Source organism: Periplaneta americana, chromosome 10 (genome assembly GCF_040183065.1).
Source record: "Periplaneta americana isolate PAMFEO1 chromosome 10, P.americana_PAMFEO1_priV1, whole genome shotgun sequence".
Taxonomy (NCBI): Eukaryota; Metazoa; Arthropoda; class Insecta; order Blattodea; family Blattidae; genus Periplaneta; species Periplaneta americana.
In genome coordinates this window covers 121464401-121491419 of record NC_091126.1, presented here as the reverse complement: position 1 = coordinate 121491419, position 27019 = coordinate 121464401, and the positions used below count along the sequence as shown (strand labels likewise).

The 27019-nt window shown below is 35.5% G+C and overlaps 1 protein-coding gene across 3 annotated transcripts in view; it reads left to right on the top strand.

The window, feature by feature from the left end:
• LOC138707990 (large proline-rich protein BAG6) overlaps positions 1-18428 on the top strand; it is a 124334-nt gene extending 105906 nt beyond the window's left edge. For all 3 annotated transcript variants that reach the window (XM_069838091.1, XM_069838089.1, XM_069838090.1), the window contains exons 20-23: positions 1380-1616; positions 4274-4426; positions 4922-5078; positions 12492-18428. In XM_069838091.1, the coding sequence (XP_069694192.1) occupies positions 1380-1616; positions 4274-4426; positions 4922-5078; positions 12492-12691 (747 nt within the window). In that variant the 3' untranslated portion in view covers positions 12692-18428. The remainder of the gene's footprint in view (positions 1-1379; positions 1617-4273; positions 4427-4921; positions 5079-12491) is intronic.
• The last annotated feature ends 8591 nt before the right edge of the window (positions 18429-27019 follow it).

The following is a 27019-nucleotide window of genomic DNA, read 5'->3' as shown; positions in this document are numbered from 1 at the left end:
GTTTGGGAACATTTTCAATAATAACCCAGATTTGTTGCAAATATATGCAAATCAGTGGTCAAAAGTTGTTTGAAATGTATAAAGAATGATGGTATACACTTTGAGTAGTTCTATGGATTTAAGTTGTATTATTATATGCATGTCATATTACCTCAATACGCATTTTTGGGATAGTGACTTATAACGCACGTGATATTACCGGTTTTATGACTTGTTAGAATTACTGTTACTGAATACAGTAATTTTATTCAATTTCCTATTATTGTAATGAAGGTAGCGCTCAGCCTCTGATCTTTTAAACATTGTACATAGTACAGACGTGAGAATCACGAGATCTAAATCTGATCAAAATGACAAATAAATGTTAAAACACCATTTACTTGTCACTTTAAAAGTACGATAAATGTAATTGTGTGACAGTAAGCTAAACAAGTCATGATAATAAAAATTGACGTTTGTTAGAATGTCCAAAATTGCTGTATTTTGATTATTGAAATATAGGGTTTTTTTTTTTTTAGGTTGGGAAGAATGATTAGGGAAAACACGGAAATTTTACTTGAAGCAAGTAAAGAGATAGGTTTGGAAGTAAATCCCGAAAAGACAAAGTATATGATTATGTCTTGTGACCAGAATATTGTACGAAATGGAAATGTAAACATTGGAAATTTATCCTTTGAAGAGGTGGAAAAATTCAAATACCTGGGAGCACTAGTAACAAATATAAATTATACTTGGGAGGAAATTAACACACAATACATATGGGAAATGCCTGTTATTATTCGGTTGAGAAGCTTTTAACATCCAGTCTGCTGTCAAAAAATCTGGAAGTTAGAATTTACAGTTATATTACCGGTTGTTCTTTATTGTTGTGAAACTTGGACGCTCACTTTGAGAGAGGAACAGAGGTTAAGGATGTTTGAGAATAAGGTGCTTAAGAAAATATTTGGGGCTAAGAGGGATGAAGTTACTGGAGAGTGGAGAAAGTTACACAACACAGAATTGCACGCATTATATTCTTCACTTGACATAATTAGGAACATTAAATCCAGACGTTTGAGATGGGCAGGGCATATAGCACGTATGGGCGAATCCAGAAATGCATACAGAGTGTTAGTTGGGAGGCCGGAGGATAAAAGACCTTTGGGGAGGCCGACACATAGATGGGAGGATAATATTAAAATGGATTTGAGGGAGGTGGGATATGATGGTAGAGACTGGATTAATCTTGCTCAGGATAGGGACCAATGGCGGGCTTATGTGTGGATGGCATTGAACCTCCAGGTTCCTTAAAATCTAGTAAATAAGTATTATAATTTTACTATTGTCTTGTTGAACCTCTTTGGTAACCTATAATAGAGCAGTATTCCTTACCACTATAGCAACGACTGACAAGTGGAGTGCATCCTACTGTCCAGCAGTGGACAATTGGCAGTTCAGTTACACACCTGCGCAACTACATCTCCCAGTTGGATGTTCCATTTGAAGACATTCAGCGTTATTTGGTATACCGCATTCCTGATACAGCAGAACCTCCTGTTTCACCCACAGCACCTGTGGAGAGTGTGCAGCAGGCTACTGTGCAGGCTGAGCATGTTGAAACTACAACGGGTCCAGAGGTAGAGAACTTACATTAGTACTGTTTAACTATAATATAATTTCAAAACTGGGAAAGGTGAACATAAAGTTCTGTTAGAACCTTGATGACTGTAAATAGCTTTAAATGCAATGCACTTGTATAGTCCATCAGTGATTATATTTGTATTACTTAATTTGCTGGAATTCTTCTATTAGTCATGGCCTCTGCTAGCCATAGAATATGAATATTTGTATTTATTAGACATGCCCACTAGTGAGACAGTAGAGATCTCCAATTGTGATACAGAGTCATTCCATGTTATATTGTACAAAATGAAACAAATTTTGACCCTCATATATCTACGTTTATACTTTTTTTTTTATTAACTCTAAAGGGCCTCATACATGCAAAGACTTCTGAAGGTAAGTTTGTGTAAACCTAAATCCACAGACAAGTCTCGTGTATTGGCGAAAAGTATCGAAGCATTTAGCCTTGAAATAAGTCCCCAGACTATTATGACTGCTTGAAATTTTCTGACTATAGCATTCTCCAAATTAAGGGACAGAAAAATAAACTACTGTACATCCAGGGAGAACACTTTGGTTGGAACTGTTATGATATCTCAGAAAGTACTGTAGTGTTCCAGACAAGATGAGTGGAACGTATGTTAATCAGTATTCTGGTTTCCATGAGGAATGGTCTGTTAGAAACTCTTAATTTTATTTTGAAACAGTGTGTTCTGATCTGCTGTTCTTTTTTTGGGACTTTTCTTTTCTCGGAACTGTTACTAAAGTACTGTTATGTTATTTTTTCCCATTCTGTCGTAGACCTGTTCACTATGGATGTAGATGGTTGCTCCTGCTCAGTTTCAGCTAGAAACTACAGACTTACGGTGTGATAGTGAACTGCCGTGAAATGTACGAGGGTAATTTCATAAGTCATGACAACCATATTATATCAGCCAATAAAGTTGCAGGAATAGAAATTCGCTATATGCTATTGAAGGTCACTGGAATGTGCTTCACTATGCTAGTACCAAATTGGGTCTGGGTACAGAAGGCAATGGTAAGGGAAATTGAAAGTTGCATAAATAGAAATCATTATTTTATTATGCACAAAAGGAAACAAAATACATTACTCACAGCTAACACCCTTCAAAATAATCCCCTAAGGCTTTCACTCATCTTTGCCAACAGTGATGCAGGTGTTGAATATCATCGGGTGTGTGCGATTCGTCTGTGTATCACCTCTTGTTGAAATTCTGTTAAGATGTCCTTCCTGTTTGCAAACGCTTCCCACACAACAACTATTTCAATTGCTTCTTTTAGCTCAGAATGACACTAACGAGCATTTCTGCCACAAGAACTGCAATTTTCACATATGACCGCTGTTCAACTTTACATACATCCACCTTGGAGCACAGCCTCTAATATACTAACTTTTGCGTGTGCTGTCAACTAGCCACCAATGCACACAGACGCAGTCTGGCAGTGGCATCCCATACAGTGTACAATAGATTTTCAAACGTATATACTGAACTAACCACATTTTCGGTTATTTGGAAGATATAACATAGTTGCCATGACTTACGAAATTATCCTCATATAAACAGGGAAAAAGTTTGTGTGATTTTTATTCACATTTGCCATAAATCAGATTCCTCAGGCTTCATCAGTACACTTCCCATACTGTGCATGTTCGGATCCAAACAACAACAATATATGCAAACAGTTGTTTTCGTTGATGATAATAAGTAAATTTTATCACAGAAGTAATTCATCTGAAGTGCATAATATTGATCAAATAGTACGCAATAAAGGGGCCCAAAAATCCCGTCAAATTAGCATTACAGAAGATCAGGAAATGTGTTTGCTAATATTCTATTAGTGCAGTAACAAAATGAAAGGAAAAAGTAGGAATCTAAAATGCAGTATTCAGTTTTACTCGGCTTTCATTTCATCCCTAATCTATCAATTAATTGATGTCATATATGTAAATATCAGTATTAGGCATTCACATTACTGTAAGTTTAATTTGGTCAAAATGAGAAACAATTATCACAAGAAAGAAGCCACCAACACAAGCCTCCGCTGTACTTTCGGCAGCGAAACATGAGTGCAATGGGCAGCAGGGCAGGCTGAGATGAAGTCACAGGTCATCAAGTTAATGTTCACTGACATACAGGGTTTTTATTAATTTGAATATTAAGTATTTGATTGAAATTGTGCCAGTAATATGTAATAATTGTGCTGCTGCTATTTAATGTTTTATTCTGTAATATATAAATATTCTAATGCAATAATAAGTTAATGTTCATTTATTAAAATCATGTCCAAGTCTTGCTCATTAAAAAACAAAGACACCGCCACTGCACGGAACCTCTGCTCAGTTACCACACACTCGGTTGTTTGGGGCAAGCGAGCAAGCTAGGGAGATGCACAGTACAACTCAGTTGATGACCACTGATCTAAATCCTTTACTTTCTAAAAGTTGTGTTCTCTTTGAGATATGATAGCCAACAAGCTACTTCGAGCTGAATCAAATAAATTGAATCACGTTCATTTTTCCAATCTATAGTTTGGAATAGAAGCACTTGGATTCCACTTACTACAGTGAATTTCAGAATATGTACTGTACTTCAAGAATTATGCTCAAAACTCCTCTTTAAAACATGTTGTACTACCTTCTGATGTTTAGCCAATGGAAACTGATGGCATATCAACTGAAGCCACTCGAAATGGCCTGCAGAGTGAGAGTAAGGACGAGCAAGAGCGAAATGTTGCCATGGATACAGACACACTGCCTGACGTGCTGCTAGGGTCAGAAACTTGGCACAGCACTCTGCCATCTGTAAGTCACATCATGATGGAAGTTTGTGCAATTATGATTGTTGCTGTTAAGTCTGCTCATCCTTTTGAATAAAATAAGATCTTGAGAAGGAAAAGCTGTAAATTATTTGAAATCATTTTAAGCCGTTCGTGTAGTAAAATACAAGAGTTATGATTTCTCCAGAAAAAAAAAAAACAATTAGTTTTATCAAGTACTTTGTGATTAATGCTCATAAAGCCATTCTTTTAAACTTTGCTTCTAATCATATGCATACAGTAAAAAAGTAGAACTTTTTTTTTTTAAATTTACTTTGACGAATACTCTTATATTGAAATAAAGACCATGAAATTTTTCGTATTTGTGATATACATTATTCATATTAATTTTGCAATATGTTGTTCAACATGTCTTCTTGATGTTTAAGCATACATTAAACATTAATAATATTTTAGCATTTCTTCTCATTAATTTATGATGAATTTAAAAATACCATCTTTCTTGTTTCTTTTATTCAAGGAATGGGTTCCCATTATAACAAGAGATACTCAGCGACAACGCAGGCAGAACCCTCAACCACCCTTCAGTGATGCTTACTTGACGGGGATGCCATCAAAGAGACGTAAAATAGTGACATCAGCAAAACCGCAAGGAAGCCTAAGTCAGATTATAGCAGGTGAGTTTCATGTAGAAGACTGTAAGTTTTAGTTTGAATTAAAGCAATGCATGAAGTTGTTACAATATTGTTAAATTTAATAGAAGTTGTCCATCGTATCTTTATAAAAATATTTCAACAGTATATTAAAATTGGTATTGAAAATTCATTTCCTTCATACTATCAAACTGTTAACATAACATTTTAAAATATTGGAACTATTGCTTTGGTTTTTCAGCATTGGGGTTTTTCTTGGGGTTCTCCCATTTTTTCCATATTAGGCATCTACATCATTCCATAGCATTCTCCGATCTCCGACTGGCAACACACAGGAGGTTGGCCTAGGGATAAGGGGGGTTGTCTGCTCGAAACCTGGGTATGCAGCGAACCCTAGTGTAGTCAGCCAGTGTGGGTTTGGAAATGTGCCTAGCTTGAGGGTTAGCGCAATAGACCATAACAGGTCGCCATAGTGCCTTCCTCCCGAAAATCCATTCCATTCTATTCGAATTCCATACAGTGTGCTAGCTATGTTCTGCCACAAATTACTCACCTTCGTAAACATTCGTGAGTGAATATACGCACCCACCCATCGTGATAAACTCCTCTCTTCTGTCAAGAAAGCATTTTTAAAAAGACCGTCAAGAGTACAGAATTTTTCGGCAGAAGCTTCTAGACAGGGCCGCCGAGAAGGGGGGTCAAAAGGGGTGAGTGCACATGGGCCCGTGAGCAATAAGGGCCCATCAGATTGAGTGAGTCTGATTACTTTTCATTATCACGAATAATTATTCGTAGATACATACTGGTACAATAAAATTTTGCAAGAACATTTGTTACATAAATTTGACATATTAACTCAACAATAGTAGAATTAATACAAATTACCACTTCATATGTAAATATTTGACTTTTATATAATAGACGATCAGTTTCCCGCATTAACGTTCACCGACACGACAGTTGAGGACCCTGGCATTTGTCTGAATTATGTTCCCGTCGCTTGTACCGAACACATTAAAGTATTTATTGGCTTGTCCTTTTTAACTACCAAACCCCTGCTGGCCCAATATGCTAGTGGACTCTCTCAAACCGAAGTCGCAGGATACGTTTCTTTTTCAGTACATTGTATGTTTTGTGTCGAAACTTTGTCTTTTCGTTGTCGTTTGTCTAGTAAATTCTGTTCATTGGTGTTACTGGTTATAGTTTAACTGCACAATGGACAAGTACAGGCATAAGTCAGGAGCTAAGAAGCACAAGGAGAGACAGAAAAAATTGGAAGATATTAATATGGGTGCTAGACTGCGTGAAAAAATGTGTCAAGAACGACTGAGTAACCTTGGCTTCTTAGTCTGGAGAGCGATCTTGCTAGGTCTTTAAATTTTGATGACATAATTGATGATTTTGCATCAATGAAGTCAAGGAGAGTTGTTTGTTGATGTTGGACTGCAAGTTAGAAAATACAGGTGTTTAAGAATAATATTTTATGAATATAATATATTGTGCTAATATGAAGTTTTGCTAAAAGTTTTCAACGTAATAACAGTGTATACTTTTAAGCTCGTATCTGTGTATGGGGTTATCTTTTATTTATTTTGCAAATAATTATTATGGTTAGAATAACTGGTAACTTGTAATTGTTACTTTTTTCAACGGGGATCCGAGTTCAGTATTGCATAGAGGCCCATAAATTCTGTCGGCGGCCCTGCTTCTAGATATTCCTCTTTCTTCAAAACCTGTGCTCACTTGTTGGGAAACATGGCTGAGAGCTGGTAACTACTACAGTGAACATCTTCAGGAAGTCAAAAAGTATCTAGTAACTTTAGATGTTACACCTTGTGTAACTGATGCCAAGAAAATTATGAAATACTCTAGTTTTCATAATGGCTTGGTGCACATCAGGTCCCATTTCAAATTCATTGCGAACGTTATTATTGCACTTGAAAGTAGTGGGAAACCTGTTTATGAATAAATTGAAAATTGAATGCAGCAATTAAGAAACTTTCTGATGCACCTGGTACTGCTGGAGAAAAAGTGAGAAAGAAGTTAGACTTTGTACTTCAGAAAAAACCGGAGTGTTTGTTACTGCTGACATTTTGACAGAAAATACCAACGAAACTGAATGTGAATTGTCCATTCATCTTCTCCCATAGCTTAAGTATTGTGTTATCTCTTCAGTCTATGTAGAATGCTCTTTCCCAGTGTACAAATTAATTCTAAGCAACAAACTCCATAACTTCTCCAGTAACAATTCGAAAAAAGTGCTGATTTACTGTGAAGCAAACTTTGATGTGTATGTGCATGAGTATGTGCGCTAAATGTGAAATTGTATTAAGTGCTATTTAAATCTGACATTGTGTCTTAAATAAATATTATGATTTCTTACATTGATGCTTTAGTGTCTTTATTTACACATTATTACTGCCTATTTTGTATTTTATACAGCATAAATAGAGCAGTTAAATAGTCTGTCACTTTTTAGGGCCTAAAAGTCTGCTGTCCAGTCAGTGCTTTAGTTGGAGTAAAATTTTTAGGGGTACTCGCCTTTAGGATTTTCTATATAGCCTCGTATGTATGGTCAGTCTCCACTTCACATTTTCTGCATGCAGTTTCATCTGCTGACCTATTTCCTTTCAAAAACCACCTATGAACATGAGCTGGATCGAAAGTAGTGAAAGTGGCCCAACACAGGAAGCAGACACTAGATTAATGGCTCTTTCAATCTGAAAAGTTCCTCTTCTTCGTTATTACTACATTCATTGTACAGAATGACCTTGTTTTTGTTGATTGTACCAATGAATTCCCTTAAAGTGTTAATGTATTTTCACTTCTCGGGTAGTGGAAGATCTCACACAAGTTGTTTACTCTACTATCACCATATGTTCTGCTAGTTTCTGTTGGCTATTGTGTAATTACAGCACTAAATTTCTATCCTCAAACAGGACTTCCAGTTTGTGGTCAGTCTTGGCTACTGAACTCAGATGAGATGCCTCACTAACACCTCAACTTCTCCTGCAATGGCTGATTGGTCAGATCTTCAGCCTGCCATGCAGGTGGAAAAATTCATAGTGGCAATTGTGACGAACAAGGTCACAGGTGGGGTTTTCCTCGGGGTTCTCCTGTTTCCCATCTCCATTTCATCATTCCATAGCAGTCCCTGAACACTGGCTGGTGATGCACGGAGGGAGCTAGACTAATGACGAGTGAGGTTGCCTGCTCGAAACCTGGGTATGTGACAAACCTTAGTGTAGTCAGCCTGTGTGGTTTTGGGAATGTGCCTATCTTTGAGGGTTAGCACAGTAGATCTTGAAAGGTCGCAGTGCCTCCCTCCCGAAATTCCATTCCATTGTAACAATCTCAACTAATCTAAGCTTCATATTTTTTTGTCAGACTTATAAAAAACTGACCACTTTGGATATTCACAATTTTTCTGTTAGAATCTATTTCAACACCTTTGAAGATTTTAGACTCAAAGCTCTCCTCCCTTGTTCAAAATAGAGTCTAGAGAAGAAATCATAGATTCTAGAACTCTTATTGTTTTTTCCATTGCCCTATCAGCATCAAAATATGTAGTTACATCTCTCTTCTATAGACGAAGGGAAAGCTCGCTTAATTCAGTAAGGGCATCATACATAATTCCAAGATCGACAAACTTAGAACTACTCAATATTATATGTATATCTCTATACTTTTTTTCTTTTCCATCTCTTGAATTGTCTTTTGTAGCCTCTTCAAAGTGTTTTGCAATGGGCACATAGCTTTATCATACTGCTTTAACACTTCTGTAGCTGGATGCTGTCCACTGAATTGTAAATATCTCACGGCTGTTGCATCACTGATTAAGCTGAATTTGGTTCTTGGGGGACATGCTGTATGTTATATATAATTCTTCAAAAAAGAATTGAAGATTATTAATACCCTGCACTTCATACACTGTATCATGCATTGGTAGTTCCAACCTATGGTTAGAGCAGTGCCATGTGATTATTTTTGGAAACAGTCTCTTCATTTCAGGTGCAACACTTTCCTTCTTCACCAGCATCATAAATGCATCACAGATAAATTCTTTTAAATTCTTATTGAGATAATCTTCATTAAAGCCATGTTTTTCTAAATTGTTTAACAGAGTTTCTTTTATCGAAATGTCGGCCCGGGTGGCGCAGTCAGTATAGTGCTGGCCTTCTGTGTCCGAAGTTGCGAGTTTGATCCTGGCTCAGGTCGATGGCTTTTAAGTGTGCTTAAATGCAACAGGCTCATGTCAGTAGATTTACTGGGATGTAAAAGAATTCCTTCGGGACAAATTCCAGCACACCGGTGATGCTGATATAACCTCAGCAGTTGCAAGTGGCATTAAATAAAACGTAATTTACAATTTTTTTTTTCGAAACTGGTCATAGCACTACTTAAGCATGTTACTAGTACTGGCTTATTGCTTACTGTTGTAGACTTATCATTGTCAGTAATATGTTGAGCTAGGTTCTTAATTTCTTCTGTAATGTAATCGATAATACTTGCACAGTCAAAGTTACTATCTAAACTCTGCCTATATTCAAGCCCATAGACGTCCAATTGTAACTCGTATGAGGTAACCCCTGGCGTAAGCAACACGCAGCGCATATTCTTTAAGGTCGTTTTTCCTATTTTATTTGGAAAATTATTGACCTTGGCAGAGCTTGCTTGACGTGCAATATCTCCTGGTTCTATAGGCGTTTGGACACCCATGTTCAAGCCATTCAATTCCTGCAATTCAATATTAGCCAGCAAATCTGTGAAAGGCCTGTTTAATTTTGCTTCTTTGTAAGGTGTTCTAAAAACTCTAATTACAGTGTCAAACTTATCTGTATTCATTTGTTCTATATTTGTCTTTAGTACCATCTTTCTTCAAATATCTACTAAGGAGCTGCATGTAATGTATGTTAGTGTCTTTTTATGTTCAGAATTTTTTTTCTTTGAACTTTGTTGCTGTGCATCCCTTGTAGTACTGAACCCTTTGTCACGATTTATGTATTCCTTTGCAGGTTTCATTCCTATCCCCTTTTATGGTCTCATACCAAGTTTGTTCACTTCTGCACACGTTGAACAACGTAGTTATTTATTTATAACCATTAACCGTTTATTTTCTTCAGTGTAATAATAGTGTTGGTATTGGTATTGGTCCATAGTCCAACATTCTGGAAACATGGTTTCTTCATAGGTCACCTCATTGATTTCAGGTGCATAAGCATTGCTGTTGTTTGCTTCATTTACATCTGAACATGTGTTTTTCTCTCTCCCTCCACTACATCAGTCTGTCTTCGTTATGATGTAATTTGCCAGTATTTTGCAGCCACTGCAACATGTTAGCTTACAGTCTATCACTATTCTTTTTTAAAAAAATCACCATTATTTTTAAAGTAACGATTAAAATAATGAGATACTTTAATAATAATGGTAATACCACAGGTATGATATTTTAAATTCACAAATCAACATTTAACGAGAGAGAACTTGAAATAGTAGTTATTAATTTACAGATGCTGGCTCCAAGCTGGATTAATTCATACAAGTCTGAATGTGAAGTAGGATGCATCAAACCGGCCTTAATTCAAGTTTTGTAACTGAAATTCAATCTTGCCAACTTAAATTCATGCCGAGGCATGAAAAAATAAGAGACGATATACTACTATATACTCTCCAGAAAGAATAAAGAAATCTATACCACCTATATATTATTTTGTCACCTCTCTGTATGACTTCAAGATGGATGGACGTGAAAATGTTGCAGCAGAGAGGAGTAAGATCTCCTTGAATGAGTATTTTGATTATTTTAAAAAATAGTTTGTTGTTTGTGAATCTAATCTCTTGAACAAGTATACTCAAAATATTTCAGGAGATGGTATGGCATATTGGAGTGTATTTTTTTTTTTTTCCGGTATGCTGAAACAGAAATAAATTTTTCCCAGTACTGTATACTGTTTTGTACCAGCTCTACTAAAGCACTGTGTTTAGTAATAATATATTACGTGTATCATCTACGTACATCAGATAGTGTTGTCAAGCTTCATTCATAAATAGATATATAATAATCTTATACATTATGTTCTGAATAAAATTTGTCAAGACTTGTGTGATTTTGTATAATGCAGAAACTTGGCCAATTTATAAGATAAATTTGATTTCTTGCGATTCTGCTTTGAAGAAGTTTTACTGTATGTAGGCCTACAGACTTGTTTCTACTTTACTTCGCGATTTTAGTCTCAAGTTTTTACCCTTCTTGTTAGATGACCACACAGTTACTGATCTTACATTTTATCTCTGCTGGTCAGTGGCTGTTAAATTTCAGGTGACATATCTTCAATGTGGGCATCAGCATATTAAAGCATTACAACCTTTCTGCTATCTGCTTGCCTTCCCATCACAAATATGACATTGCACAGAAGCAGAGATAAAATATAAGATCTGTAGTGAAGAGACCCTTCCTTAAAGAATTACACATGGATGAATTTCCATGGAAAAAAAAAAGTCTTTGAATGATGACATTGTTGACTCTGAGGAGAGTAGAGTATGCTTAAAATCTCATTGGAAACCACAAATATTGGTCGTTTATATCACTTTTAAATGCCAACAGTTTCAATGCTACATTATTTCAATATTGCAATAGTTGTTATATGCAAATTTGTGTAATATGAATTTCATTTTCTTTCACTGTAATGAAACCAGATGTCTATTGGGAATTTTTGTATGCAATCCAGACAACTAAAGTTTTTCTTATTATGTGCAAAATGAGTGATTTCATTTGTATGTACCTTTTCAATAATAGTTCAAGGAGATAAAATATAAACATAGTATCATAGGAGAACTTGAATTACTGTAAAACGTATAATGACTAATGAGAAAATATGTATCAATTTCGTGACACTCATATAATTAATTTGTTACTTCAACATATTGTTTCACAAGCTGGGGTACAACTATCTTTTAAAAATGCGTGAAAAAATTAAGACTGTCATCAAATTTGTCTTTCTCCCCATAAAATCAGATGAATAGGATAAATTTAATATGACTATGTTAACTATTTATCTCTACTTCGATCATTTACTTCACGAATAATTTTGTTCCATTGAAGACTGTGCAGATCTTCATCATCACATCTCATCTCACCATGGGTGTAGCATAGATCATCATCCTATATGCACCCTGGGCAATAACTCTATTGGTAAAGTGGTGTACATAACTGGTTTTACATGGGTGAATGATGAACAGTCATGTACCTGCCATTAGTTAAAAAAATCAGTTTTATCTCTACACTTCCATGAAGACTCGTTAGGGCTATTTTTAAAGAATTATGAGAGAAACTGTTTTAATATAGAGTGTTTGATTAGCCATCACATGTATTTGTTTCAGAATCAAATAAGACTGCCAAGACAACACGTATTGATGAACAGTGGTTTGTATTTGCAGATAGTGTTGGTAATGCAGTTGATGCTGCAGGTGTTGATGCTGTGACTGGACTGGAGACTGTGACACAAGTTGCAGGAAATGACCCTGAGATACAGGCAGCATATAGAGAACAAGTACGTGTATCTGTGAGGGAAAGCTTGGCCAGCAACCCAGACTTCAGTGCGGAACAGTTCCCTAATACTGCAAAATACTTCAAGTAGAAACTGTCGATATAAATAGCTTTATTTTATTCTTTTTAAGTTGGTAAACAGGTATGCCAGGATAGATCTGAATGGGCTGCCATTGTTGTTCATATTTCGAATCATTACTCCTTTTTCCTTGTCAAATTGAAGTTTATTTTGTGTATGAGAAAGAATTGAAGATCAATTTAGTAATAAACAGTGTCAACACTACCAAAACTCCAAACTTTGCTTTCCTAATGAGTCGATTTCACAGGTAATATGAGGTTTGTTTTAGTGTAATGTGAGATTTTTCTAGCAATATGATGTTCTTTGTACATTTCCCACGAGGGGTGTTCATGAGAAATTTTGGTTCCGAGTCACTTTTGAAGTTAGTTGTAAGTAGACCGCGGAACTTCTTGCAATTGCATGTTTTTATTGATTTGGCATATTGGAAAAGTAAAAGTGGATCTTTCCCGAACATAGTTTTTTCGTTCAAATGAAGCCAGCTTTATTCTGCATAAATGTATATTTTGTGGGATTTTCCTGTTAAATGCATATATTTTTTTTTATTTTGTATATTTAAATGCATATATCAACATCTTTTCTTGTTTTGCCCAATGCTGCGACAACAATGGATACTTGTCCCTAGTGTATAAGCTGGGTCATTTTCCAGTTTAACATAAGGATAGCTGTGTTTATATACTAGGCGTGTAAGTGTACTGTTTCAGAAGCCAGGACGAAAATACACGTCGCCTAGATGCCATTCCAGACTTTTACTCTGATTTTGTAGAACCAAAAATGAATATATTTAGACACATACGACTTTAAAATCACTTATTGTTGAGATCATGAAACTGCTGTGATGACAATGCTATGAGTGCACTCTGATTTCATAGAAACAAAACTAAATGTATTTAAACACGTGCGATAATGAAGCCAATTGTCACATCATGTGATTTCGAGAGATCAGTCTCGGCATTTAAACTAATTCCTGACAGAGAAGAAGTTTCATAGCAGAGAGCCTGGAGAAATCGTTCGTTGCTTACTGTCATAATAATTACGGAAAGTTAAAAAAAAGTTGGGAAGTTAGAAAGTTTAAAATATATCAATTAAAATATGTATGTAAAATGAATAATTAATACATTTATAGAAAAAATTATAAAAATGATGGTTACTTGAAATAATTTTCATTTACATCATATTATTAAAGCAAATAAACCTCTGAAGCATATTTTTACTGCATAGTTGCATGCATATTCTTAGGTTTTTTTTAGTGCATTAAGTTCTGTGGTCTAGTTGTGAGTCTTCTTTCCGTGCAAGAATGTAAAAATATTCTCTGTAGATGCCGAAAATTAACGTAATATTTCAAACATGTGTCTAGAATGGCAGGTCTTACTAACAGTTAGGGAATGCAATAAAACATGTTTAATATATGGTAAAAGTTTTAATCTTTTATTATATTTTAAATATTTAAAAGTATTATAAAGTGAATCGATATCAAAATAAATTAATGAAACAAATCTTACCATTCCTCAAACTACACAGACGTGGGCATTTTTTCTGCTCTTTGGCCAAAAAGTTAGAAACGAGCAATAGGTGCTATAGAGGTTTTCGTTATGTTATAATTTGTACTAGTTAGTCTTAATTAGATTTTATTATTTTTATAAAAATACTTAAAATTCTTAATTTTTAAACTTATCAGAATTAAAAAAATAATAATAATGCATAACTTCAAGATCTTGTTGAAATCAAATATAAATACAAAGCAGAATGTTTTCATTAACCCGGTTGTAAGTGAACTGCCTCAAGCAACTGAAGTTGCTACTTAATGCTGAATGTAAAATGTAAGGTACTACCTACTTGAAGTCTGTACTTGGAACATGTACTGTAAAGCAGTCATCTTCATCTTGAATTAAGATAGAAAAGTATTTTTAATATAAGAATATTGAACGGGAGTGTATTCGCACTTTAAAGCATTCGATATATTTGGCAACTGACATACAGGGTGGCACACGAAATGTTATACATTGAAAATGTATACCGGTAATCAAATTATTGATTTTGGATTTAGAACTTTCAAATTTTATGACGAGTAGCCTTTGTTCATTCATGGTTTGGTATATGGCAGCAATTGTTGATGTTACATATTAGTGGCAGCATCTGCTTCAATTTGTGAAATCGGAGTGCGAGGGGATGTTGACACTGGAGCAGAATGTGAAAACTGGGTTATTTTACGCAAAAACAAAGAGTGTAATCCGGACCCAGGAACTTTTTCATGTTTGTTTTGATGCGTGGTGGTCTCTCTGCAGAGAGTGAATGGACTGGCTGCGATCTTTGAAATTGATAGCAATACCTTGAAGAGAAAAAGACTGTGTTGCCTCAGTCCATACACTAGAGAATGTTGAGGCTGTAAGAATGGCTTTGTCTCAAAATCCCAATAAATCTACCAGAACTGTTTCTCCTGAGCTGGATATCTCACGTTGTTCTCTTCAGAGAACAGCTATTCCATGCAGATGTGCACACTTTCCCAAAGTTACAGTTCTTCAGAGACATGATGGTTCATGCAAGACGGAGCCATCGCATAACCTTGATATTAATCTCTGCGACTTCTTCTTGTGAAGATAACTGAAGAGAAAGTCTACTTCAAGAAACCATAAAATGTGTTGCAACTGTGAGCAGCCATCCTGACTTTTTTCCAGGATTTGACAGGAAATGTGTCAAAGTGATCACAAACATCTCAAATCTTATATGCCAACAAGGTGGACAGATTGAACATGTCTTGCATACTGGCTAGCCATGTATATTCCAATAAGTACTTAATACCAAATGTTATGGAATATTGTGTGTATTAAAATTGTTATAAGCCATTTTCAGTGTACATTACGTATGCCACCTTGTAGCAGTATATTCTGTTCAGAGTGCTCTTCTTGTTGCAAATGTTAGTGATAATATTATTCAGAGATAATGCATTGTAGCTTTTAAATATCAAATTAAAAAATTGTACTCCATATTCTTCTAGTTTAAGTGTCCAAAATAGTTGATGATGGTTAGAGTGTTGACTTTTCATACTGGTAACTTGAGTTCGAATCCCGACATATCCAGCTGGAATTTGTGGTGGAAAAACATGGTGTTTGGTGGTAGGTTTTTGCAGGGTACTCGTGTTTCCCCTACTAACATTCTACCATTGCATTCATCATCATCATCATCATCATCATCCATCATCATGTGTTGCTTTGTAGTTTGCTTCCCATTGTGTACCAAAGGCAAAAGAACTGCAATTTGGCATGTCATTCATAGATGGGGAAGCTGGATTAAAAAATAATTGATGTCTTTGATATTGTTATCCTCTCTTGCGTTAGTATCAAGGGCTAAGGCCGACCAGCCAGCTGCTGGCGTCATGTCCACATACCTGATTAGAGGGGAACGATCATCCAAACAACAGAGATATCATGTGATCAGATGATTCCCCCAGCCATTATAGCTGATTTTCGCAACCGGATTTTGCTACTTATCGTAGGTCCCCAAATTTATCTCAATACTTGATGGACACTGGTCCCATACACTGGCCATGAGGACTCGAGTCATAGCATACTCTGTAACATGAGTTCTAGGTACGATGCCTTGGCTTGACTTTACAAGGTCTGTACCCGGGACAGGTCCGTACAATTAGGCATGCTTTTGCCCATTGTGTGCTCTATTATGCGACGACGGTTGTCCAAGTCTGACATGTGGCCCTGATATCAGTTGTGAATCCGACTCTGACAAGTGGCTCATCCTGCCTCAGTTCCTGATAGAGCTAGTCCCGTTTTGCAGACGAGTTGCCTGATAAATCCCAGGATACCAGAGCCTCAACCCCTTTCTGTCATTGTCAGCTGACAGTGGGCCATCCTGCCTCAGCCTCTGATAGAGCCACGTCCTATCCGCACACAGCTACTCTGATAGGACCCAGAACCTCAAGTCCTTCCTTTTGGATACCCTCTGGAACATTTTCTTTGTCCACCACAAATTCTATCATGACCTGGCTGGGGACCGATCGAATCCGGCTCACCTGGATGAAAGACCGATGCGCTAACACTTGAACCACAGGCATGGCTAAGTATGATGTCCTAGACCTTAGACGCTATGGCTTGGGACGAAATAAAGGCAAACTTTATCTTATTAAATAGCGCTTGTTTTCCCTAGTAGATCCTCAATTGTAATTATTACGATGGGACATCTGAAATTGCAACATGTGTTATCTCTTTATCAGCTGAAAGCACATTATCAGAGAGTTCAACACACAAGAAGAAGATACTCGAAAAATTGGAAGTTTCCATTGAAATAGTTGCCAACAATGGACAAAAATAAAATTCCGCATTGTAAATTTTACAAGCATTACCTGTTTAGTGTTAATTATTATCAATAAATTGATACAGCGAGCTAAAATAATCACTCATTAATTGTCATTCATGACTTATGGAAAATAATGGTTTCCAGATTGTCCAACTTAAAAAATCTTACAAGTAGGGAAAATAATTTTAATTTTAGTATTGTAGATTAAAATGTAATCAAATATAGCGCCATTATTTATAAGAGGTAGTTAAAAGTATGTAACTCTTTGTGAAAATAAAATAGTGAACTGCTATAAGATTCCTTTCAATGAAAGGTGGCTTAAAAGTAAATCGTAACACATGTTATATTAAGAAATATCACCAACATTTGCAGAGATAAGTTTGATGATTAAGTTCTTTATGTTTTGTATATCAAACTTAAATTTTCCAAAGTAAGAACCACATTTTTATGCACTTTAGTTAACAACTCTTCAAATAATCAGTAGTGTACACCTGTGCATTGATATTACGAAATAAGAGTGTTTTCATTGAGCAGCTTCCTGACTATAATGCAGAGTGAAACTGTTTGCAGCATTAATTGCCAAACAGACAGTTAGTTGTGCATGTATTACACGAAGTTGAGGTTTGAAAACTGATTTCATCCTTATATTATCCATTTACCAATAAGACAGCAAGAATTCAGCATTTGTACATCTGTCATTGAATTTTTCATTTCATATCCCTCTTATCACATCGTCAGCATGACCAAGTGCTTGTAAGCTCAGACTACACAATTGTTAAATTTCGTTTAAATTCAAGAATTCTACTTCTCTTTGCTTTTGTTCATAAAATGGCACATTCTTCCCAGAATGAGGAGTGTTCACTAGCTTCAGTTATGTGACTTGGAACAATTAAAGCCACGTTGTGTACATGAAGACAAGAAGTCATGTGAAGGTAGTGATAAAAATGTAATATATTCCAGAAGTATATGAATTTTATGAAGATTACCTAGGCTCATGTTAAAAATAATAGACAATCCTGGCATAACGCTTTCATTTGAACTTTCTTAAGTACAACAGACACCAGAATCTTTTACATGTCATTAAATGACCATATTTTTCACCTGACATTAGTTAAATTGAGCCATCTAATGATATGTGAAAAATATGAACTTATTTTATAACTGCTTGTGTTGCATTGATAAAATACAGCTTTCGTCTTTGTATAATTTTAATTACTTACGAGTATAATATGGAGTTGAAATTATACCTGAAAATGTAATAATATTTCCTGCACTCTAGTACCGCATTAGTGTGTTTTTTTCTGTTTGGTCAAGTCTGGTGTACTTCACAGATATACAGTATAGGCCAAAATACCTTAAAATTAAACATAGAGTGTTTATAAGATAATTGTATTTAATTGGCATATGGATATTAAAGAAAATAAAAGGTATTATAACATAAGAATTGTTTGTATAACAGCCACAGTTTTATGGAACTTTACACCCTTATTACAATTTTTTTCTAACGTACCAGAGAAAGTGCAATGCATGGCATATACAACTTACTGACCTTATGACTGGTCTTAGCTCTTGTGATTAGTTGGTAGATCCAACCACTCTCTTGCATGGGAGGAAAACGAATATCAGTGAAATGGCACTAAGGGCCGATTTCACCAAGCTTATTTAACTTTAATTGTTACTTAAAGTCTTTCTAATTTACACTTAAATAGACACAATGCATTTCACCAATACATATTGAATTTTAAGCTCTCATTAAACTACATTTAAGTTAATTGATCAATATTTGGTCATTTAAATAATGAATCCTACATTAACGACAATAATTTTCATCATGATGAGGACAATGCTAGACTTGATATTTGAAAATGATGATTTTCACTAAGATGGGCAAGATACATGGTGGAAAAAGATTTGCAAATACGGTTTAGGCTAAGCAAGACATAAGCAGTGTATATTTTGAATAGTACAGAAGGTGACTTAGAATTTCCAACTGATAGTTAAGTACTTCATAATATTATTTAAATTACACATTTATTAAAGAAACATTTAATCAATCTTCGGTTGCTTAAAATACAGCAATTAAACTAATATGAATAACATATTATTATAGGCCTTTGTAGGCATTGGAATAGCGCCAATCCATGAAGTATTTCTATTTTGCTTGTTGTATGATATTTACTTGCATCTACTTTCATATTATCCCGATTTTGTCTTATATTGTTAAAGACATTGGGATGAGGTTTTCTTGCATTGGATTTCTTTCTACTTATTTCCAATCTTTATTCTTTTCTTCTAAAGTCTACCCATTCATCTTTTTGTTTCCGATGATTTTAATATATTTTGAGGTTACCTCTGTTCATGATGAAATTTTCTTGTAATATAACAAATATACTTACATTAAAGGTAGGTGCTCACTTTCTGGAAAAAATTCGTTTGTTGCATTCTGATTTTTATTATAGTATCGCTCATTTGTCTGCATTTCTGAATGAATCATCAAATAATATTGTAATTTGCACATTATTTCATTGTAGTGTTCTGAACTGAATCTGGAAATAGAATAGCTCTGTAACTTAAATAAACTGTAATGGTCGTAACTGGTTAATTGAGTATTCGTCCCCTATGTTCCTTCTCCATATTACATTGCTATAATTCTAATTTCATAAATTAGAAAGTTCTTTATACTGTTGGACTTGATAAAATAAGCTTCACGTCATCAATTTCATTATATCTTCAATATTACTGCAATTGGAGGCCTTGCAATCTATATATTTGCCATAACATTCTCTGTTTCGATCTTGGACCATATGGAAATCGGTTTAGAATTCTCTGGCAAGAATTCTGATCTGAATCCGGTCATGCGGACAGAGGCGATATGGCCAAGTGGGTGATGCTCCATTTAAAATAATGCAAAGAATAAAAATCCGAATGCGCCGTATGGATCCGTTCCTGTAAGTGGGCACATGGTCTTCGGAATTACAATTTTACTGTGATTTCGAATGTCGTGATGACTTAATTGGGAATTAAATTAATTGACTTTATTTTAAATGTGTATTAGTTTGGTGAAATTGAAACGAATTGAATATGATTTAATTTCTATATTTAAATTAAACTACAATTAGTTACTTGTGGATTAGTGACATGTTGGTGAAATCTGCACTAAGAGTTATTACTTAAGCAAGCTTGGAATAGGATTGACTGGCAGTGCTTTTATAGCAAGCGCAATGTCATCTTATTACTCCACTAAATGGATGACTGACCTGATTTGTACTGGTTCTCAGTGAAGCCGCGAATGCTGTCATGTTGAACAGCAAAAAGTATATCCTCACATAACAATACTGTACAACCGATGTTGTGGAGGCTACTGACATGATGCCTATAATATTGAGTTATAATTTTTGCTTTTTAATGTTTTTATTACAGCTATAATTGTTATTTGTTATCAATCAAAATATGACTTGATTAATAAGATAAAATTGTACAATCCCTTAAATAATAGCTCTATAATTTTGTTACCGAAATTTCTATAACCAACTGGTGTTTCCTGAATTAAATCAGTATCAGGTATACCACAGGGTTCGGTACTCGGACCATTGTTGTTCACAATATATGTCAATGATATTACATCTCATGTAAGGCATTGTAACTATCACTTGTATGCTGACGACCTTCAATGCTACATCTCTTCCTGCTTAGATCGAATAAATGACGCTATAGATAAATTGAACGAAGACATTGACTCGATTGTGACATGGACAAAGAAATTCCATCTTAATATCAATCCTGGAAAGACACAAGAAATCATATTAGGGCACAAACGGCAAACCGACGCTGTAAAGCACCTCGACATTTCCCCCGTTAAAGTAAGTACAGTGCATATCCCTTTCAGTTCTTCGGTAAAAAATCTTGGCATTCACATGGATAATAATCTCAACTGGGACATGCAAATCACAGAAACCTGCAGAAAAGTATATTCTGTTATTCATGTGCTAAAAAAGGATAAATGTTCATCTTCCCTCTTGCTTAAAAAAGTCCCTTGTGCAGACCCTTGTATTTCCCTATTTTGACTATGCTGACATTTTACTGACTGACCTTTCCAGCGACAACAAAATGAAACTTCAACGTGCTCATAATTTGTGTGTACGTTTTGTAAGCAATGTTCGTAAATATGATCATATTACCCCATCCCTGGAAGCAATAGGTTGGCTTAAACTAGATAAGAAAAGAAATTTACATTCACTTCTCTTTCTCTTCGAAATCTTGAACTCTTCTATTCCTTCATACCTGTCGTCTCGCTTCACTTACCTTTCTTCCCACCACAATCTGAACACACGCTCTCGCCATGAAACAATACTAACAATACCATCCCATCGCACCTCCTCATACTCATCCTCTTTCACAGTAGCCCTGCCAAGACTCTGGAATTCGTTACCTGCTAGCATAAGGGACTGTCGAAATAAAATTCAATTCAAACGCAAACTTACTAGGCACTTGGTCAGTAATTGAGACTCGTTCAGACATGGTTTCTTGTAAATAGTTCTTTTAATCTACCACAAAATATCTCAATATCCGGTAATTTCATCACTATAGAATTTTGTTATTGTAGGTTTAATTTGTAATTTAGTAAATACAAAAATATTCTTTGTTCTTAACTTCTATGATAAAATGTCTAGCTTTCATTAATCAGGTATTCTTGTCGTACTTTAATTTTTATTGTAATTGTAATTGTAAATTTAATATTAATTGTAATCTTATTGTTCATGTTATAGTTGTAATCCCCTGGTAGAGGGGCAGAGTAGGCCTGACGGCCTTATCTCTACCAGGTTAAATAAATAAATCTATACTAATCTATAAATCTATATAGGCCTATATATATATATTTTTTTTTTACCGAGCGAAGTGGCTGGGACAGTAACATTTGAGAGGTCCGTGGTTCTAATGCCGTTACTAGACATTCTGCTTGCAGTTTTTCATTGTTTCCCTCAGTCACAAAGGCAAATGCCAGATTGGATATTTACATGCCATGAGTCATAACCAATAAATAAATAAGCATAAATATTAAAACAAAATTTAAATCAACTACATGAACACAAACCATCTAAAAGACACGACAGTGGAAACAAACTCAACAATCGTCAATGGCCTATTGGTATACTCAAAGATCCTACACGTGCGATATGACCATAGATGTTAAATCATATATAAACATACTTTAAAAAGGTGTGTTTTTTTTTTTACAAATATAATGTGGTAAGTTTAGCATATTTAAAGAAAGTCCACAATAATTATTTGTCTATGGAAAGATTTGTTTTCTTGCCTACTTTGTGTTGTGTCTGTCCGTTGTATTAACTGCAAGATACGACCATTTTCAGCAAAGTAGATTGTAATCATTACTGCACAATAACACCAGTTAAACGCATCAATTTGTCCTAACCATATATATTATGACGTAACGAGCATGTTTGCCATGCAAGTGTCCTTCCATGCATGACTTGAAATTGAAGTTCAGAGTCATCCATCTAGCAGAGTAATAAGACAACATTGAGCGAGTGAGACAGCTGACTGCCGGAATGCAAGTGTACGAGGGTTGTAGTTCCCAAACTCACTGATTTTATTCCGAGCTTGATTACATAATAATAAGAAAACGTTAATTATGTTGATCTTAATTTTATCATAGCATATGTTGAAAATGATGCCCATCTTTCTGGATGTAAGAATTATGTTGGTACAGAAAATTCTGAAACATCTTCTGCAACTTTCTATCTGTAATTTCACTTAGCACTCACCTGATTTCATTTGCAAACATTTAAATCCAGGGAATAAGCTGGTCAGTGTCTGCAACTAATTACATGATCATCAAACAGTTCTTCTAATGCTTCTAACTATATAGTAGGTGTATGTGCAGTGGCGTTATCCTGCTGGAAGTAAGCATACTGTTTTTCATTTTCAGTCAACATTGCAAAAAAAGAAAAGGTCATGTTATGTCTTGCACATAACATTGCGAGTTGGCTATATTGTAATCGAAAATGGAGTCAATTAGTATGTGTTCAATAATGCCACACCACACACCCACTTTCTGATTGAGAAGAACTTCGTGCACTAAATGAGGATTTTCAGTGTGCAAGTGCCTTGTATTCTGAGAGTGGATATGACTGCTTAAATGGAACTGAGCTTCGTCCATCATTGAGATAGATGAACAGTACCGTAATGTACAAATTGCAACATCCACTCACAAAAATTCACTCGAGTAACTGGATCCCCTTTCTGCAATCGAACCATTGTCACTCTATAAGATTAAAAACTCCAGCATTTTCAATCCTCTTAATACTGATCTTTGTTGCATGTCGTGTTGTTGTGCTAATTGGCATAAAAATTTTCTAGGATTTAGCTGCATTCATGTCTGAATATCTGCGCAAGTTTCTCCTCTGTCAAAACCGTCCTTCGGTTTCTTTTTTGTCTAACATAGACCCTGTTTCTCGCCTCTTTTTAAACAATTCAGTACACACTCCATGCAATCAGCAGTCAATATCCTTGCTAAATATGTCCGCTACAACTTGTCATAGTGCTAGTAAGTTGTATATGCAGCACACTGTATTACAATGCCATAAAAATTCGATTTTTAGAATGCCATGTACGAGGATTTTCCCTAAAATATTTACATATTCAGTACGAGTTAATATATTCAAGAATGATGCACGTGAAATATAATAATTTTACTAAGAATTTCATCTGTTTATTTGAAATGAATATAGAATGACGACACATCAAGAATCAGCAATGAGATTTTTCATAATGTTTTTGTATTACACAGAATAAACTGACGAATGAAACGAAGTTACTATCAGCAAATAGACTCTTTGCCAGGAGAAATTAATTTTATTATAGAATTATTTCTACTTTGCATTACAAAGTTCGTCAAAGTGCCAACTGCTGAGGTGTGAAGAAGCAAGCAATTGAGCCCTTTGGCTGAAAGTGTTCCTTGTGTCATTTGTGACAGCCATAAACCTTTCTGTTGCAAATGATCCAGTGAAGCACGGTCTAGCATTTTGACTGAACATCACTTTCAAATGCTGATTTCTGTAAATAGCAAAAAATACTGTTAGAAATGATTACAGTACACATTTAGCTATTTTATTGAAATTTATGTTGCATGATAAATGACTTCAATTATGTATGTCTTTAAATGGTAGTTTAAGAAAGTACACTAAAAATAGTAATATCCACAACATGAAAAATGCTCTAAACATTGTATATTATTATCGTGTTTGTGGCTCATTTTTCATCAGAAACTCAAGTAGCAGAGTGGATTGCAACAAAGTGAATCAAGCTCAGTCCACCGGCTGTTGCCCTATGTTCTTAGCAGCTACCTGTACCTAGTGACTTGTACAATTGGGTTCAAAAAGAATGGGCCGATACTTGATAGTTTAAATGTAAAGTTTTTAAGTGAGCTTCACACGAGTAAACTCATTGTGTTCGAAGGCAATGCTATGATGTTTGTTCCAGTTGATTCTTTGATAGTGATGCAGCAATGTAGCAAGTGCTACTAGGTGATGTAGCGTAGGGGTAAGGTTTCTGATTTCGGAACCAGAGATTGTAAGTTCGCTTCCTGGCAGGGTTGATTTTTTTATTGTATTATTTTATATTTTTAATGACAAGTGTTAGTGAAATTCGCTAATAAACTTGGTTATGCAAGTCTTACAAACGTATTATAGCCCATCATTCGTGGGCTATTATTAGGCATAATCTGGCATGTATACAAAATTAATAGTTTATTTGCTTCCTCAAAAATCAGAAGCACATCAAATAGAAATTAACAAAAATTATGCAAAAAACATATATAAATAAAAGAAAAAGGCCTGTGGTAGGGACTAGTATTTCATCCAGTAACCACCTGCATCAACAACTGCCCTCATTCTGCGTAGCATGGAATCCACAAGATTATGGAGTAGGTCTACATCCGTGGCCACCTCCTCCCATGCATCTAATACTCTGTCCCACAATTTGTCTGCTGTTCGTACAGGTAGTTCTGTCCAATTAGAGCATAGGATCCTTTTCAATCGGATTCATATCAGATGAATTTGGAGGCCATTCGAGCAGGTCGACATCAGACATCATGCAGTGTATACCGTGTAGTTGTCCTGCTGGAAACAGTGTTCTGTCTGGATACCATTCTCGGGCAGAAAGGATCATTACATTTGCCAAAATTTGCTCATATATTTCTGCCATAAACCGACCATGGATGCATTATAGAAGCCCTGTCCCAGTGTATGACATTCACCTCCAATATGCAACGCTCACGCGACCCGGCCTGTGAAGTCGTTCCACAAAGCGTTCATCGTATTGGTGGCCATCTATATGATACACACAGGCAGGAGCATAAGTGCTACTGGAGACAACTATCTCGTTGGAGAAAATGATATTTCTTCAGTCGAAGTCCTGCTGGATAGTAGCATAAGCTAGACATGATCCATTTTCAAATGTTCTTTCATCACAGTTCGATGAGACCTTATGTGACGCTCTCTAAAATGTCTCCTCACGGTTAATGGGAAGCCGGGAAAGTTGGATGTCATCTTCAATGCAAAGGCACTTCGCAAAGGGTGGTTTTCAACTTCTCTGATTAAGGTGGTATCTTCGTCCCTTGTAGAGATGTGCGGCTGACCAGGAATTTGACAATTCGAAATTTCATTGTTCTCAAGAAATAATTTTGCCCACCTCTTAGCGGTTATCAAAGGGACTTCAATCTCTCTTGCTGCGCTCGATGCTGAGTAGTCTAAGCAAATGAGAGCTGTTCCTGTCTGTCTGCTCTATCTGCCATCCTGAAGAGTTATGATGAGACAGACTGTCAACAATGTCAACGCTCCCTGTGAAGAATATAGGTAAACAAAAAATACACAAAGCTAAATTCCAATATGAACTGAAGAATGGTAAACAGTATCACTTCAGTATTGCCATTATTAAAACAAATAGAACTAAATTCTATGTTTACAATGGTAACATGTTTTAATGTTGTAGTTAAACATATTTTTAAAAGCTATGAATCAGAGATAAATGCAGACGGTTTTATTAACAGACAGGAGTGTTGTCTGGGGGAGTGGTTGTGCTATTTACTAAACATTCAATCGACTTCCAAGTGATTTGCCACTTGGTACTTGTGTATATAATGTTTATAAAAACTTATTATGGTGAATTTGTAATGCAAAAAATTAGAATGGAGATTCGAACCTACCACAACCAGTGCTACTCTTATCTGGTTTAGACCCATGCTTAAGCCACCTATGCTCCAATGTCTCATACTTTAATCTGGCATATTACATAGCTTTCTCGTTCATCTTCGTTTCGATAAATTTTATATCCTGTTTCGATAGATTCAGTATTTATCAATTTTATTGCTATTTCACTTCAGAGGCTCTGATGCAGCTAGAATCAATCCTTCATTTTATTTTATAACATATTTTGGAACAAAATACAGCACATTTGCATGGTTTAATTGTGTCATCTTGTGAACTGGAGCTTCAAGAAGACAGGCATGCACACTGTTCTGTTTCTGGAACTAGACATTTGTCACTGACCCATTCTTTTTTAACCTTATTGTACATCATTCAAGCTGTCCTAGATGCTCAGGACCATTTTAAGGATGCTCCAAATCTGAGTTCTGTTAATTGCCATGTCAGATCATATATAAATTTTCCAGCACAAATCATCTTGATGTTGCGAGAACAGAAAAATAACATAGTGCTGTTTTGCTTTCTAACTTGCACCCATGATAGGATTATCGGCTAACCATGTTCTGCATTAGTGCTGGGTACAGTGAGCTGTTAAGGCTCAATTAGTCGCAGATTTTTACGTAATCCAGCTCTTTATGGTGAGGGTGTTGAGAGTCCTTAACAGCTGTTGTAACCAAATGTTTAGTAAAATTTTGTGGAAGTATTGTTGGATAACACTGTGTTGATTTTCAGGCAGAAAAAGATTGCAGATTTTGGTTCCCAGAAAATTTGCTCTGGGTATGAAATAGCTGTTTCATATGTCTTATTGTCATGA